Source organism: Oncorhynchus tshawytscha, linkage group LG03, assembly GCF_018296145.1.
Source record: "Oncorhynchus tshawytscha isolate Ot180627B linkage group LG03, Otsh_v2.0, whole genome shotgun sequence".
Lineage (NCBI taxonomy): Eukaryota > Metazoa > Chordata > Actinopteri > Salmoniformes > Salmonidae > Oncorhynchus > Oncorhynchus tshawytscha.
In genome coordinates this window covers 26,402,571-26,419,432 of record NC_056431.1, presented here as the reverse complement: position 1 = coordinate 26,419,432, position 16,862 = coordinate 26,402,571, and the positions used below count along the sequence as shown (strand labels likewise).

General features: G+C 43.9%; 1 protein-coding gene across 2 annotated transcripts in view; it reads right to left on the bottom strand.

Annotated features, from left to right (window-relative positions):
- LOC112223960 (zinc finger protein 236) overlaps positions 1 to 16,862 on the bottom strand; it is an 88,175-nt gene that overhangs the window by 68,576 nt on the left and 2,737 nt on the right. For both annotated transcript variants that reach the window (XM_042313301.1, XM_042313300.1), the window contains exons 2-8: positions 16,170 to 16,303; positions 15,641 to 15,805; positions 14,924 to 15,102; positions 14,548 to 14,678; positions 7,509 to 7,681; positions 2,454 to 2,576; positions 1,850 to 2,023 (exon numbers count right to left, since the gene is read on the bottom strand). In XM_042313301.1, the coding sequence (XP_042169235.1) occupies positions 1,850 to 2,023; positions 2,454 to 2,576; positions 7,509 to 7,681; positions 14,548 to 14,678; positions 14,924 to 15,102; positions 15,641 to 15,805; positions 16,170 to 16,303 (1,079 nt within the window). The remainder of the gene's footprint in view (positions 1 to 1,849; positions 2,024 to 2,453; positions 2,577 to 7,508; positions 7,682 to 14,547; positions 14,679 to 14,923; positions 15,103 to 15,640; positions 15,806 to 16,169; positions 16,304 to 16,862) is intronic.

Sequence of the window (16,862 nt, the reverse complement as noted above, 5' to 3'; positions counted from 1 at the left end):
TAAGGTGCCCAGAGTAAACTGCCTGCTACTCTGTCCCAGATGCTAATATATGCATATTATTAAGCATATTAAGCATATGCATATTATTAAGATAATTAATTTATCTTTAGTAGTATTGGATAGAAAACACTCTGAGGTTTCTAAAACTGTTTGAATGATGTCTGTGAGTATAACAGAACTCATATGGCAGGTGAAAACCTGAGAAAAATCCAACCAGGAAGTGGGAAATCTGAGGCTTGTAGTTTTTTAACTCAGCCCATATTGTAGATACAGATATTGGTTATATTGCACTTCCTAAGGCTTCCACTAGATGTCAACCGTCTTTAGAACGTTGTTTCAGGCTTCTACTGTGAAGTGGGACCGAATGAGAGAGGAATGAGTCAGGGGTCTGGCAGATTGCCACAGGCTCTGAGGCGCGGTCACGAGAGAGTTAGCTCTCGTTCCATTGCTTTACTACAGACAGGAATTCTTCGGTTGGAACATTATTGAAGATTTTTGATAAAAACATCCTAAAGATTGATTCTATACTTAGTTTGACAAGTTTCTACTGGACCTGAACGCGCTTTTGGATTTGTTTACCAAACACCCTAACAAAAGAAGCTATTTGGACATAAATGATGGACATTATCGAACAAAACAAACATTTATTGTGGAACTGTGATTCCTGGGAGTGCATTCTGATGAAGATCATCAAAGGTAAGTAAATATTTATAATGCTATTTTTGACTAATGTTGACTGCGCAACATGGCGGATATTTCTTTTGGCTGGTTTGGGCTCTGAGCACCGTGCTCAGATTATGTTTTTTCCGTTAAGTTTTTTTGAAATCTGACACACTGTTTGCATTAAGGAGAAGTGTATCTAAAGTTCCATGAATAACACTTGAATTTTCATCAACATTTATAATGAGTATTTCTGTGAATTCATGTGGCTCTCTGCACAATCATCGCATGTTTTAGAACTACTGAACGTAACTCGCCAATGTAAAATGAGATTTTTTTATATAAATATGCACTTTATCGAACAAAACATACATGTATTGTGTAACATGAAGTCCTATGAGTGTCATCTGATGAAGATCAAAGGTTAGTGATTAATTTTATCTCCATTTGTGCTTTTTGTGACTCCTCTCTTTGGCTTGAAAAATGGCTGTGTTTTTCTGTGAGTTGGTGGTGACCTAACAATCGTTTGTGGTGCTTTCGCTGTAAAGCATTTTTGAAATCAGACACTGTGGCTGGATTACTGAGAATTTTTATCTTTAAAATGGTGTAAAATACTTGTATGCCTGAGGAATTTTAATTATGAGATTTTTGTTGTTTTGAATTTGGCGCCCTGCACTTTCACTGGCTGTTGGCGAGGTGGGACGCTACCGTCCCACATATCACAGAGAGGTTAAGGTGAGTGTTCCTCTCTCTGAGCTTTTTCTAGGCCCAATGGCTGTTTCCCCGTCTCCTCACTCCGCTGCCACCCACCTCTGCCACGTTGTTCTCAACACCAGTTTAAATCAATATAGCCTATTGTTTTCTAGAAATCGGTACCAGAAGTTTGCCGGTCCTCCCTTGTAAAAAGGCTATTTTAGGCTTAAGGTTAGGGTAAGGTTTAGGGAAAATAGGACTTTGAATTGGTCCCCAAAAAGTCCTCTCAAGTATAGCAGGGCAGGTGTGTGTGTGTGTGTGTGTGTGTGTGTGTGTGTGTGTGTGTGTGTGTGTGTGTGTGTACACATGTATCCATGAGTGCGTGCGTTCGTGTGTCTGTGCGTGCATGTACGCTTATGCGCATGCGTGTGTATGTACATGTATGCGTGTGTATGTACATGTATGCGTGCATTCCTGAGTGTGTTATGGTTCCCACCTGTAGGATGTCCTGGTTGATGGCCGTCTCCATGGTGATGGTCTGTTCTTGGGGCTGTGACTGGGTCCCCTCCCCTGTCACCTGCTCTGACAGCTCTAGGAGCTGCTGGATCACGTCAGTCACCACCTCGCTGCCCTCTGACCCCGCCACGCCCTGACCCGACTCCTCCACCTCCTACGGGACAGCGAGGGAGGTTGTGAAGGTGGAGAGAATGAGAGGAGAAAAGGGAATACCAGTTGATCTGAGCAGCGTAGAGCATTTTCTATCTTTCGTTTTTTGCAGTGCATCATTGATGAGCGAACATTTTTTATGGAAGCCTAGTTCACCTAATTACTGGTGAACCTGAACACCTGATTTTCAAGGTTCCATTTACTTACAAAAACACAATGACATATTATGAAAACGAGAGGCTTTTTTAATATTGAGCCCCTCACATAAGAATCTGCATGTAGTGGTAGAGCTACAGGGAGGTCCCAGTGTGGGTGTGTCTGATCCCTCAGCATCAAGCTAGCTGCAGCGTGAGGCAACAAACTGAATGCAGAGGTCAGAAACCGAATCAGGAGAAACTTCTAGAAGTTTACATCATCTGCATGCACTCGCTCACCTGTGTGTTGGCCGATTCCTCAATGAGCAAGATGTGCATCTTGCTGATGTGGGCGTTGAGACTGCCCAGCTTTTTGAACACACAGCTACAGTCCATGCACGGGAACAGTGGCACTCCCGTAAGCTGAAGAGACACATATACAGGAAACAAAGTCAGTATACACACACAACTGTGATTATTACTTTATATTAAATGAGCTGTTAAAGGCCTAAATGCTTTCATTGGATATGATGTCGTTGGGAATTAGCAGAAAGCTACATTCTTCGTCCATTTTTATATTAAAAATAAATTATTTTTCATTAGGTAAAAATAAACTACCTAATGCCGTGTCACTCTAATTTAATACCAACTAAGATGTACACTGAGTGTACAAAACATTAGGAACACCTTCCTAACATTGAGTTGCACCCCTTTTGCCCTCAGAACAGCCACAATTCGTTGGGCATGGACTCTACAAGGTGTCGAAAGCGTTTCACAGGGATGCTGGCCCATGTTGAATCCAATGCTTCCCACAGTTGTGTCAAGTTGGCTGGATTTCCTTTGGGTGGGTTATTGATACACACAGGAAACTGTTGAGCGTGAAAAGAACTGGAATGCTGCTGGGTTTGAAACTCAAACCGGTGCGCCTGGCACCTATTATCATACCCCATTCAAAATGACACCGAAATCGTTTGTCCTGCCCATTCAACCTCTGAATGGCTAACATACACAATCCATGTCTCAAGACTTAAAAATCCTTCTTTAACTCGTCTCCTCCCCTTCATCTACCATGACTGAAGTGGATTTAACTGACCATAAGGGATCATAGCTTTCACCTGGTCAGTCTATGCCATGGAAAGAGCAGGTGTTCCTAAAGTTTTGCACAATCAGTGTATACATTATACATATTTTATCTTCAGCCAAGATCGATATTACAAATATCCATCTTCTGATTATTTTAATGGACAATCTAATATAAGGCAGCGATTAGGAGGATAGAGAACAATTTCATGCAAAAACCTTGAGATAATCTAAAAACAATCCCACTTCCCTGTCCATACTCCAGATGCTGCTTATGAAATGCATTCCCACTCCCATCTGACTTTAATATATTCATAAAGCCCGTTCATAAAGCCGAGGTCCTGACTGCCAGAGTAGGTTGAAGGACACTCGTGAGAATCACATGCATTATTCAAAAAAAAAGTTGAATAAATATGATTTGGGGCTTTCGGGGCAGATTCAAATCAACTCACCGCATCATTGCCAATTAGCACTGACGGACAACAACACGCTACAGGCGCTCTTTAGAATCTTTAGAATCATTTGTTTAAAAATGGTCAGTTGATAAAACGACCACATGTATTTGTTGTGAGGGGTGGGGAAAATTGAAAGGCTATCTGATTGAGTTGGCCCCTCAATAAAAAACGACGAAACCTCACATTTGCATGTCCTCATTTGCATCGATGTAAGTAATGATGACTACTGGACACAAATTCGATGAAAGTAGCACTCAGATCCAGAAGAGCATACAGCCAGTCACTCAAAAACGGCTGTCTATAAAACACCAACTCCTCGACTGCCATCGTCATACTGAATAACCCAGAGACTGCTTTTCATTTAGGATCATTATTTTCCACATGGACTGTCAAATATGTGAAAATATCACATTAGTTGTGTGCAATGTTGCTACATCAGTAATATAAGCTTCTGTTTCATAAGAATGTCCTATATTATTTCCGTATATCTAACTGATTAAAGACAAAGGGGCAAGGGGGGGGGGGGTTCAAAGATCAGAAGACACAAGACCCGCCTTCACATCAAATCCATTTTCTACCATTGACAATGTACGATTTTGTCTGTGATCAGAATGCATGAAGAGGCATTTTTTAAATGAACAAGCTCCGTTGCAGACAGTGTAATAGAATGTAAGCCTTCTTTTCTGAGTGGTAAAATGCGACAGCAGATCATGAACTATTGTAGCATTAGTCTGGATCCATCCATCGATCTGTGTGCCCTGCCCTGCATCCCTGACGGAGTCATCTCTTCATGTGCCATTACCTATTCATGACCCCACAGAGCTGCCTCTCCATCGAGGCTACAGGAGCTGGGAGCTATCCTCGCTCTCTCTTCCTCTCCATTAGTCGCCTTCATTTTTTATGGGCCTGCACCCGACGGAGGTGTCATGCTCTTCTATGGACATTACAGGATATTGAGGGAGCCTAAAAATGACCTGGCTGGCATATAATAGAGAAACAGCCAGGTCTTGCGTTCAGCTAGATGACTCATAAGATACATTTTCAAATGACAAAGGCACATAGGTGACAAGGACAATTAACAGTAATTTAAGCTCATTCTCTGTCTAAGAGACTGAACATTTTTTTTTCGTGCAACAGAGTCTTGCTCTATTGAAGCAATTGAGCCGGGAGGAGGGTGACCGTGTGTGGGAGTAAGTGAGAGAGAGAGAGCGAGACAGGGGGGCCTGTCCAGAGACCCTTACACCATGCCCAGACAGGACGCGCACAAATATATTTTGTCCTCCCCACACCAAACGCGATCACGGCACGCAGGTTGAAATATCAAAACTCTGAACCAATTATATTAATTTAGGGACAGGTCAAAAAGCATTACAAATTTATGGCAATTTAGCTAGCTAGCTTGCAGTTGCTAGCTAATTTATCATATTTAGCTAGCTTACATTTGCTAGCTAATTTGTCATATTTAGCTAGCTTGCAGTTGCTAGCTAATTTGTCAAATTTAGCTAGCTTGCTGTTGCTAGCTAATTTGTCCTGAAATATAAATGTTGAGTTGTTATTTTACCTGAAATACACAAGGTCCGCTATTCTGACAATTAATCCACACATAAAACAGTCAACCGAATTGTTTCTAGTCATCTCTCCTCCTTCCAGGCCTTTTCTTCTTTGGACTCTATATTGCGATTGACATCTAACTTTCCTAGTATTACCACGACAACCGACCTCAGTTAATCTTTCAATCACCCACGTGGGTATAATCAATGAGTAGATGGCACATGGGTATCTGCTTCTATAAATAATTGAGGAGATGGGAGAGGCGGGACTTGCACCGCGTTCAGCGTCACAAATAGAACTGACTTCTATTTTAGCGCTTGGCAAAGCAGACGCTCATTCGCGCACGTGAGTAGTGTGGGTGCAATGATTGAATAACACGTATGCGTTTATTTTATACATTTATTTTGCAATGCTCGCTGTAAGGTGAAAGCAACATGGTGGATTGTAGAAGCGAGTGATGTGGTCAGCATTTTAGACTCTACCCTAGACGTATATACAGTGGGGTCTGTAATTATGCACACCCTTGATAAAGATCAGTGGTGGAAAAAGTACCCAATTGTCATACTTGAGTAAAAGTAAAAGGTACCTTAATAGAAAATGACTCAAGTAAAAGTCACCCAGTAAAATACTACTTGAGTAGAAGTCTAAAAGTATTTGGTTTTAAATGCACTTAAGTATCAAAAGAAAATGTAAATTGCTAAAATATACAGTACCAGTCAAAAGTTTGGACACACCTACTCATGCCAGGGTTTTTCTTTATTTGTACTATTTTCTACATTGTAGAATAATAACGAAGCCATCACAACTATGAAATAACACATATGGAATCATGTATTAACTGAAAAAATGTGTCAAACAAATCAAAATATACTTCAGATTCTTCAAAGAAGCCACATTTGCCTTGATGACATCTTTACACACTCACCTGGAATGCATTTCAATTAACAGGAGTGCCTGTTAAAAGTTAATTTCTGGAATTTCTTTCCTTCTTAATGCATTTGAGCCAAGGTAGGGGTGGTATACAGAAGATAGCCCTATTTGATAAAAGACCAAGTCGATTTTATGGCAAGAACAGCTCAAATAAGCAAAGAGAAATGACAGTCCATCATTCCATTAAGACATGAAGGTCAGTCAATCTGGAAAATGTAAAGAACTTTGAAAGTGAGGTCGCAAAAACCATCAAGTGCTATGATGAAACTGGCTCTCATGAGGACCGCCACAGGAAAGGAAGACCCAGAGTCTGCTGCAAAGGATAAGTTCAGCAGAGTTAACTGCACCTCAGATTGCAGCCCAAATAAATGCTTCACAGAGTTCAAGTAACAGACACATCTCAACATCAACTGTTCAGAGGAGACTGTGTGAATCAGTCGTTCATGGTCGAATTGCTGCGAAGAAACCACTACGAGAGGACACCAATAAGAAGAGACTTGCTTGGACCAAGAAACACGAGCAACGGACATTAGACCGAAAGAAATCTGTCCTTTGGTCTGATGAGTATAAAATTTGGTTTGTGAGACGCAGAGTAGGTTAACGGATGATCTCTGCATGTGTGGTTCCCACCATGAAGTATGGAGGTGTGATGGTGCTTTGCTGGTGACAATGTCAGTGATTTATTTTGAATTCAAGGCACACTTGACCAGCATGGCTACCACAGCATTCTGCAGCGATACGCCATCCCATTTGGTTTACGCTTAGTGGGACTACCATTTGTTTTTCAACAGGACAATGACCCAAAACACACCTCAAGACTGTGTAAGGGCTATCTGACCAATTCGAGTGCTGCATCAGATGACCTGGCCTCCACAATTACCCGACCTCAACTCAATTGAGATGAGTTGGACCAGAGTGATGGAAAAGGAGCCAACAAGTGCTCAGCATATGTGGGAACTCCTTCAAGACTGTTGGAAAAATATTCCTCATGAAGCTGGTTGAGAGAATGCCAAGAGTGTGTAAAGCTGTCATCGAGGAAAAGTGGGGCTATTTTGAAGAATCTCAAATTTGGTTACTACATGATTTCATATGTGTTATTTCATAGTTTTGATGTCTTCACTATTATTCTACAATGTAAAACCCTAAAATGAGTCGGTGTGTCAAGTTTTGAATGGTACTGTATACACACACACACACACATTACCTTGTAGACACTTGTGGACAACTTTGAGGATCAGACAGGTGAATGTTATTTGCCAATAATAATTCCACCCAGCCTACTGATTAAAGACAAGGGCAACAGAGATGTGCCAGGTGATGTAGTTAATTGGTTGTTTACCTCAGAGTGCACTCTCTGGACGTGCGAGTGCAGGTTGCCCTTCTGCGAGAAGGAAGCGGGGCAAAAGGTGCAGAGGTGGGGCTTCTCTCCCGTGTGCCTCACCATATGGGTCTGCAGCACCACTTTCTGGTTGAAGGCCTTGCTACAGTGGCTGCACTTGTACGGCCGTTCACCTGGGTGGGAGAGGAGAGAGAATAGGAGGGAGAGAGGACACAACTCAATACACCTGAGTGGTATAGATCAGTGGTTCCCAAATTGTGGGTCAGCAGAATTATTAAAGGAACTCAGTCAGGTGTTCAACTTACTTTTGAAGGTTGGAATAGTAGAACACACAAGGTGCAATTTCGAAATAGGGTATTGCATCATCAGTTTTCCTGTTGTCATGTCAGTCATTGCATACTTCAGAGAGCTATTTATAAGACATTTCAATCTCAACTAGCCAGCTAACGTGTTTTTGCCCATAGATTTTGTTGTAATACTCGAGCTGTGAGTTCTCTGCAAAATAACGTATGACCTGGAATGTGTGCTCCACAACACGTTATCGGAGTGGAACGAACCTTCCGCGGAGTTGCATTATTCTCCAGAGAATGCATAGAGTGATCATCTATTTTATACCATGGCTATAATTTAACGTATTTGCCAGTAGAGATGTGACAACATCCACTGAAGTAGCTAGCATGTTTACTAGCTAGCTAGATAGCTAGAGTAGTTGCCTTGGTAACCAAACAATTAGACTTGCTAGCTGATATCCTAGCTTGCTATTATGAAAATCGAACTCAACAATGCCATTGATATTTTCAATTCGACTTTGGCTTTCAAAAGCAGCTTTAAAAAAATGAAAATGTAAGAATGAACTACATTGCCATTGAATTATAGGGAAATAATGCACGCTCGAGAATGCCATTCAAGCCAATCAGAAACGAGTACTCAACAATCCCATGGTATAAAACTCATTATAAACTCGGTGGTTTGAGCCCTGAATTCTGATGGACCGTATACGACGGGTATGACAAAACATTACGTTTTACTGCTCTAATTACATTGGTAACCAGTTTATAAAAGCAATAAGGCACCTCAGGGGTTTGTGATATATGGCCAATAAACCACGGCTAAGGGCTGTGTCCAGGCACTCCACGTTGAGTCGTGCTTAAGAACAGCCCTTAGCTGTAGCCATATACCACACCTCATCGGGCCGTATTGCTTAAGTATACCTCGTTGGTGAGGTGTAACACACAATACTCAATACACCTGGGGGGTAGGAGAGAGAAGAAGAGGGAGAACACACCACTAAATAGACCCATTCCCAGCACACGACACACTGACGTCAAGCACAGATGCGCGCGGCAGTAAGAAATCCATCGCCATCTGTGCCCATTGAACATTTTTATTACCTCTAAACAAAATACTTCTTGCTTGAACAGTCGCTAAGATTATATTTGGTTGTGATCTTTGCAAATTGTTTTATTTAGGATGCAGCAGTTGTTAGCTAGAATGCTAACGCTCATTGATATAGCCTGTAGCAAAAGCTAGCAAAGAGCCATTTTACTGGTTGAAGTTGAACTTAGGACACTAAAGAGGCCTTTCTACTGACTCTGGAAAAACACCAAAAGAAAGATGTCCAGGATTCCTGCTCATCTGCGTGAACATGCCTTAGGCATGCTGCAAGGAGGCATGAGAACTGCAGATGTGGCCAGGGCAATAAATTGCAATGTCCGTACTGTGAGATGCCTAATACAGCGCTACAGGGAGACAGTATGGAGAGCTGATCGTCCTCGCAGTGGCAGACCATGTGTAACAACACCTGGACAGGATCAGTACATCCGAACATCACACCTGCAGGACAGGAATGGGATGGCAACAACAACTGCCTGAGTTACACCAGGAACACACAATCCCCCCATTAGCTCTCAGACTGTCCACAATAGACAGAGAGGCTGGACTGAGGACTTGTAACCCTGTTGTAAGGCAGGTCCTCACCAGACATCACCGGCAACCAAGTCGCCTATGGGCACAAACCCACCATCGCTGGACCAGACAGGACTGGCATAAAGTGCTCTTCACTGACGAGGCGCAGTTTTGTCTCACCAGGGGTGATGATCGAATTTGCGTTTATCGTCGAAGGAATGGGCGTTATACCGAGGCTTGTACTCTGGAGCGGGATCGATTTGGAGGTGGAGGGTCCGTCATGGTCTGGGGCAGTGTGTCACAGCATCATTGGACTGAGCTTGTTGTCATTGCAGGAAATCTCAACACTGTGCGTTACAGGGAAGACATTCTCCTCCCTCATGTGGTTCCCTTCCTGCAGGCTCATCCTGACATGACCCTCCAGCATGACAATGCCACCAGCCATTCTGCTCGTTCTGTGTGTGATTTCCTGCAAGACAAGAATGTCAGTGTTCTGCATGCCCAGCGAAGAGCCCGGATCTCAATCCCATTGAGCACGTCTGGGACCTATTGGATCTGAGGGTGAGGGCTAGGGCCATTCCCCCCCAGAAATGTCCGGGAACTTGCAGGTGCCTTGGTGGAAGAGTGGGGTAACATCTCACAGCAAGAACTGGCAAATCTGGTGCAGTCCATGAGGAGGCAATGCACTGCAGTACTTGTTGGTGGCCACACCAGATACTGACTGTTACTTTTGATTTCGAACCCCCCCTTTGTTCATGGAAACATTATTCAATTTCTGTTAATTCACGTCTGTGGAACTTGTTCAGTTTATGTCTCAGTTGTTGAATTTTGTAATGTTCATACAGATATTTACACGTGCTAAGTTTGCTGAAAATAAACGCAGTTGACAGGGAGAGGACGTTTCTTTTTTTGCTGAGTTTATAATGCAGTTGATTTGCGATGACACAAACATTAATGTTAAGCAAGACATTCATACGAGCCTTAAAATCAAATTATAATCCAAAAGTACTGTGAAATGCACTCATAAGCAACATGTAAATAGAAGATTTTTGTTGATGCCTTTCTATTAGAACTACCCCTTGTTCTGCCACCAACTTGCACGCGTCACCCTCATGTGACAATGTTTGCAAACGCAGAAAGGGGTCTATATCCCATAGGAAAACCATTGCTTACATTTACATTTTAGTCCCGAGATGAGGATTATTTAAGATACAGTTTGAAGAGGTATGGTTTCAGATGTTTTCGGAGGATGAGCAGGGACTCTGCTGTCCTAGCTTCAGAGGGAAGCTGGTTCCACCATTGGGGTGCCAGGACAGAGAACAGCTTAGAGTGGGAGGGCCAAGACATCTGAGGTGGCAGAAAGGAGTGCTCAAGTTGGGGTGTAGGGCTTGAGCATAGCCTGAAGGTGGGGGCAGTTCCTCTTGCTGTTCCGTAGGTAAGCACCATGGTAGTAGTGGATGCGAGCTTCGACTGGAAGCCAGTGGAGTGTGCGGAGGAGTGGGGTGACATGGGAGAACTTGGTTCAAACTAGGTGGTCTGTAGCGTTCTGGATAGGTTGAGCTTGAGGTGGTGGACCAACATCCATGTTGAGATATCTGCCAGGCACACAGAGTTGTGTGTCGCTAACTGGGTGTCAGAAGTGGTGAAGGAGAAAAGTAGTTGAGTGTCATTCGCAACGCAATGATAGGAGAGAACATGTGAGGATATGACGGAGCCGAGTGACTTGGTGTACAGAGAGAAGAGGAGGGGGCCTAGAACCGAGCCCTGGGGGACACCAGTAATGAGAGTACGTGGTGCAGCCACAAATCCTCTCCACGTCATCTGGTAAGAGCGGCCTGCAAGACATGATGCAAACCAAGAGTGCGCAGAGCATGAGACGCCCAGCCCTGAGAGGGTGGAGAGGAGGATCTGATGGATCTATCTGCTGCCTTTGACACCGTGAACTAAGAGGATGAGAACAGAGGAGAGAGAGTCAGCTTTGGCAGTGCGGAGAGTCTCCGTGACACAGAGAAGAGCAGTCTTGGTTGAGTAACCCGTCTTGAAGCCTGACTGCTCAGGGAGATCTGAGTTTAGCTAAGCTGAGAAGCCCACAGGGACTAACCTGTCTTGCTTTAGACAATGAGGATGCAGAATCAGAGCAGAGGTGGATACTTAGCTGAGGATACCGGATTTAGTTTCAGTTAGCTAACTGAAGCCTGCAGACTGAGCTTGAAGCACCATAGCTCCCCTCAGCACATCCCCTTAATGTGCTGTTTGAGATTCAGAGCACAGACCAACCATCTCCAGCACAACATTAGTCATCCATCCAGCCCACAAATTAACATAAAGATGAAGTGGCACGGAGGGGCTCTGTGAGGAAGGATAGCTGAAACTCTGAATGAACTCAGAGGAGTCTGGGCTTAATGTGCACTTATCTCAGGTGATATGTCTGAAAGGAAATCAGTAGGTGTATTAGGAGGTGGCAACTTTTGAAAATGTTACATTTATTTCAAATCAAATCTAACAATTCCCCAACAACTACCTAATACACACAAATCTAAAGGGAGGAATAAGGATATGTACATATAAATATATGGATGAGGGGTATAGGGATGGTACAATAGATGGTATAAGGTACAGTCTATACATATGAGATGAGTATATGACAGGCCTCTCATCTTTTAAGTGGGAGAACTTGCACAATTGGTGGCTGACTAAATACTTTTTTGCCCCACTGTATGTTAACATTATTAAAGTGGCATTGGTTAAAGTGGCCAGTGATATGAGTCTCTATGTAGGCAGCAGCGGCTCTGAGTTAGTGTCTTGGAGGGCAGGTAGTTTGCCCCCGGTGATGCATTGTGCAGACCGCACCACCCTCTGGAGAGCCTTGCGGTTGAGGGCGGTGCAGTTTCCGTACCAGGCAGTGATACAGCCGGACAGGATGATCGATTGTGCATCTGTAAAACTTTGTTAGGGTTTAGATGAACCCTTTGTTAGGGTTTAAATGGTGGACCATTTCAGTTTGTTTGATGTGTAAGCCGAGGAACTTAAAAAACTTTCCACCTCCACTACTGTCCCTTCGATGTGGATAGGTGGTGCTCCCTCTGCTGTTTCCTGAAGTCCACAATCATCTCCTTTGTTTTGTTGATGTTGAGTGAAAGGTTGTTTTCCAGACACCACACTCTGAGTGTCCTCACCTCCTCCCTGCAGGCTGTCTTGTTGTTGTTGGTAATCAAGCCCACTACTGTTGTGTCATCTGCAAACTTGATGATTGAGTTCGAGGCATGCATGGCCACACAGCCATGGGTGAACAGGGAGTAAAAGAGGGGGCTGAGCACGCACCCTTGTGGGGTGGGGCCCCAGTGTTGAGGGTCAGCGAAGTGGAGATGTTGTTTCCTACCTTCACCACCTGGGGGGCGGCCCGTCAGAATGTCCAGGACCCAATTGCACAGGGCAGGGTTGAGACCCAGGGCCTCCAGCTTGATGATGAGCTTGGAGGGTACCATGGTGTTGAATGCTGAGCATTAGTCAATGAACAGCATTCTTACATAAGTATTCCTCTTTCCCAGATGGGATAGGGCAGTGTGCAGGCGATTGCATCAATATTTGGACCTGTTGGGGCGGTATGCAAACTGATGTGGGTCTAGGGTGGCAGGTAAGGTGGAGGTGATATGATCCTTGACTAGTCTCTCAAAGCACTTCATGATGACAGAAGTCAGTGATACGGGGCAGTAGTCATTGAGTTCAGTTACCTTTGCCTTCTTGGGTACAGGAACAATGGTGGCCATCTTGAAGCGTGCAGGACAGCAGACTGGGATTGGAAGCGATTGAATATGTCCGTAAACACACCAGCCAGCTGGTCTGTGCATGCTCTGAGGACACGGCTAGGGATGCCGTCTGGGCCAACAGCTCTGTGAGGGTTAACACGTTTAAAATGTATTACGTCGGCCACAGAGAAGGAGAGGGGGGGGTGAGGTCCATGTTAGTGGGCTGTGACGGTGGCGCTGTATTATCCTGAAAGCGGGCAAAGAAGGTGTTTAGTTTGTCTGGAAGCGAGACGTTGGTGTCCGAAATGTGGCTGGTTTTCTTTTTATAGTCCGTGATTTCCTGTAGAACCTGCCACTTGGTTAAAGTGGTGTAAAACTCGCCGCCATTGGACTCTGGAGCAGTAGAAACACGTTCTCTGGAGTGATGAATCATGCGTCATCATCTGGCATCTGACAGACAAATCTGGGTTTGGCGGATGCCAGGAGAACGCTGCCTGCCCCAATGCATAGTGACACCTGTAAAGTTTGGTGGAGGAGGAATATCGGTCTGGGGCTGTTTTTCATGGTTCAGGCTAAGCCCGTTAGTGCCAGTGAAGTGGAATCTCAACGTTACAGCATACAATGAAAATCTAGATGATTCTGTACTTCCAACTTTGTGGCAACAGTTTGGGGAAGGCCCTTTCCTGTTTCAGCATGACAATGCCCCTATGCACGTAGCGTATGACTATTATATTTTAGTGGATGTTTTGGGAGATTTAAAAAAAAGGCTATATGCCATATCTATTTCAACCCATTTTACAAGGGGGAAATGTAGAAACATGTATGGAACAACTGTATGGCCCTGTTGTATTTCTCAGGGCAAATGTGGCATTTGCCTCCTGTGTATTAACTAGGTTGGTGGCACCTTAATTGGGGAGAACGGGCTCGTAATAACAACTGGAGCGGATTGCTATAAAATACATCAAACACAGGGTCTCCAGGTGTTTGATGCCATTCCATTCACTCCATTCCAGCCATTATTATGAGCCGTCCTCCCTTCAGCAGCCTCCTGTGACAGAATCCTTAGTTGGTGCAACAGTGAAAAAGGAGTCCTTGTTGATGAGAGACAAGGATTATTCCCAATCATGGTGGAGACCCCTGGTGTCCAACAGTGATACAGCACACTGACTGGGCCTAGGGCTGAAGAGGCCATTATTTCATCTCATGCTCTCCAATTAATTTGCTTTCTGAAGTTACCAACTCCAAATCTGAGTCTTCGGTCGTGTTCATTAGGCATGAAATGGAAGAAAACATACAAACAGGGAAGGACTCATTTTCAGTTGCAAAATGTTTTTCAATGTTTTCTGATGCGTACCATAATGAACATGACCCAGCTGTCTTTTGCTTACCTGTGTGTATTCGTGTGTGTCGAACGAGCTGGCTGGGCTTTTTAAACGTCTTGCCACAATGCTGACAGCTGTTGGTAAATCCACTGCGATCAATATTCTTCTTGTAGTTTCTGGAATTCGAGCTGAGTGGCCTGATGAAAAAAAACAAGTGCAGAGAAACAGAAATCAACGCAATGTGGAAACAGTCTTTGGGTCAGGTTGTTCTTTTGAAACACAATTTAACTGCTGGTCCTCCAAACGAAAAATAGGAAACAGAAAGACACAGGGAGATAAGAGGCACCCAGTAGACTTAGTAATGTGTTGCTAAACAAGCACTTTAGACAACAGTATCAATAAACCTGAGACCCTCTGTGCTACTGTAGCCTCGCTCTCTAACCTCATCTTGATGTGGGTCTTGGTGTGTTCCTTGAGCTGGCCCGCCATCTTGAACTCCTTGCTGCAGGTCTTGCAGGTGTACACCTTGGCCCCAGACAGCTCTTTGCGGTGCTCCTCCAGATGCAGCATGAGCTGACTGTGGAGAATGAACTCGTCGCCACACTCTGTACAGATCAGATTCTAGAGGAGGAGAGGGGGAAAGAACAGAGGCGGAGAAAGAGATGAGAAGATGAGGTCACAGACAAGAGGAGGAGGATGGAGAAGGACCCCAATTCAGAAGACATGCATGCCCTTTAGAAAGATGTCACCTATATAAATTATGTGTATTATCATTATTATTATTATGAGGATGGTTGTGACCTGATGTGAAAAAGTCCACAGATATTTAGTAATTAATTGAATAAATAAGATAATTAAAAGTAGTAGCCAAATTACATTTTAACCTTCGATAAACCATATTTCACAGCAGATAGAAGACAATCACATTTTTTAAATTACATGTTTGAATGAGTTCAATCATATTTTTTTATTTTACCTTTATTTAACTAGGCAAGTCAGTTAAGAACAAATTCTTATTTACAATGATGGCCTTGTTCAGGGGCAGAACAACAGATTTTTACCTTGTCAGCTCGGGGATTCGATCCAGCAACCTTTCGGTTACTGGCCCAATGCTCTAACCACTAGGCTACCTGCCGCCCCATACCACTGATTGACTGACCTCCTCCTTCTCATGCAGCATGATATGGGACTTGAGACTGGCCACGCGGGAGAACTTCTTGTGGCACACCGGGCAGGTGGGGTTGGAGGTGGCGTGTGTGGACTTGTGGAGCATGAGGTTGAACTCCACGTTAAACGTCTGGGCACACTGGTCGCACCGGTGAGGCTGGAAGGGAGAAAGAGAGAAAAGACAGTGAGTAAGTGAGTGAGTGTACACAAGTGAGTGACTGTGTGGGCTGCCTAGTGGTTAAGAGTGTTGGGCCAGTAACCGAAAGATCACTGATTTGAATCACCAAGCAGAGCAAGTGAAAAATCTGGAAATGTGCCTTTGCAAGGCACTTAACCCTTATTGATCCTAAACACAAACTTAAATGCTTACTCCATTGTCATTGTCATTGTCAAGCTAAACATTGGCATGACAATTCCATAAGGCATTGGCAAAAGAGCAGAAAGAGACTGGCACCCAGGCTAGGTCTGTCCAGCCTATGTCGTGTCAAACGGCCTCGTCTGACCCTTTGCACTATGCTTGCCTTGTCGTTGGCCTCATGGTCGCGCTGGTGCCTCTGTAGCTGGCTCTCAGTAGTGAAGCTCTGGGAGCAGACGGTGCACTTGTTGTCCTTGGAATCTCCATGGCTGTAGTCCTGCTTGGCTCCAGATATACCCTCTGTTGACAGAAAGAGAGAGGGAGACAAAAACATTATAATTACCATCATATTACCATGGTGCTCATAATTAGGTTACTTAAACGGTATCTGCAATTTCCCTAATGCTTTGGTCCACCAGCCTATTTCCCAGCAGATTCAAGACCGTAAAATATTAGGTTTAGGGTTTGCAGGGTTCTCCCCAGGATTTGTTTAACAGTGTGATGCTGCTAAGTCTGGCAATGGGAGGGGGGGGGGCAGCATTTGAACATCTGCAACTGCCATTTCATGAGATCTAGAGAAAATAATGGCCTTATATGATAACAGTTTTAAAAAATATATATAAATAGTGGTGCAGCCAGTCCACAAGGTGGCACAGCACATCTTACATTAGTTGGGGAAAACCCTGGGTTTGTATGCATTTTTCAGTTTGATTGATGTGTGATATTTAGAACTATACGAATCCAAATAACAAGCAGCCAAGCAATGGAATAGCCCTAATAAATCACATTTAATTGTAATTTTCATATTTAAACTAAAACGAGGGTTAAGACACAGAGACAGATCATCCACTAATATGTT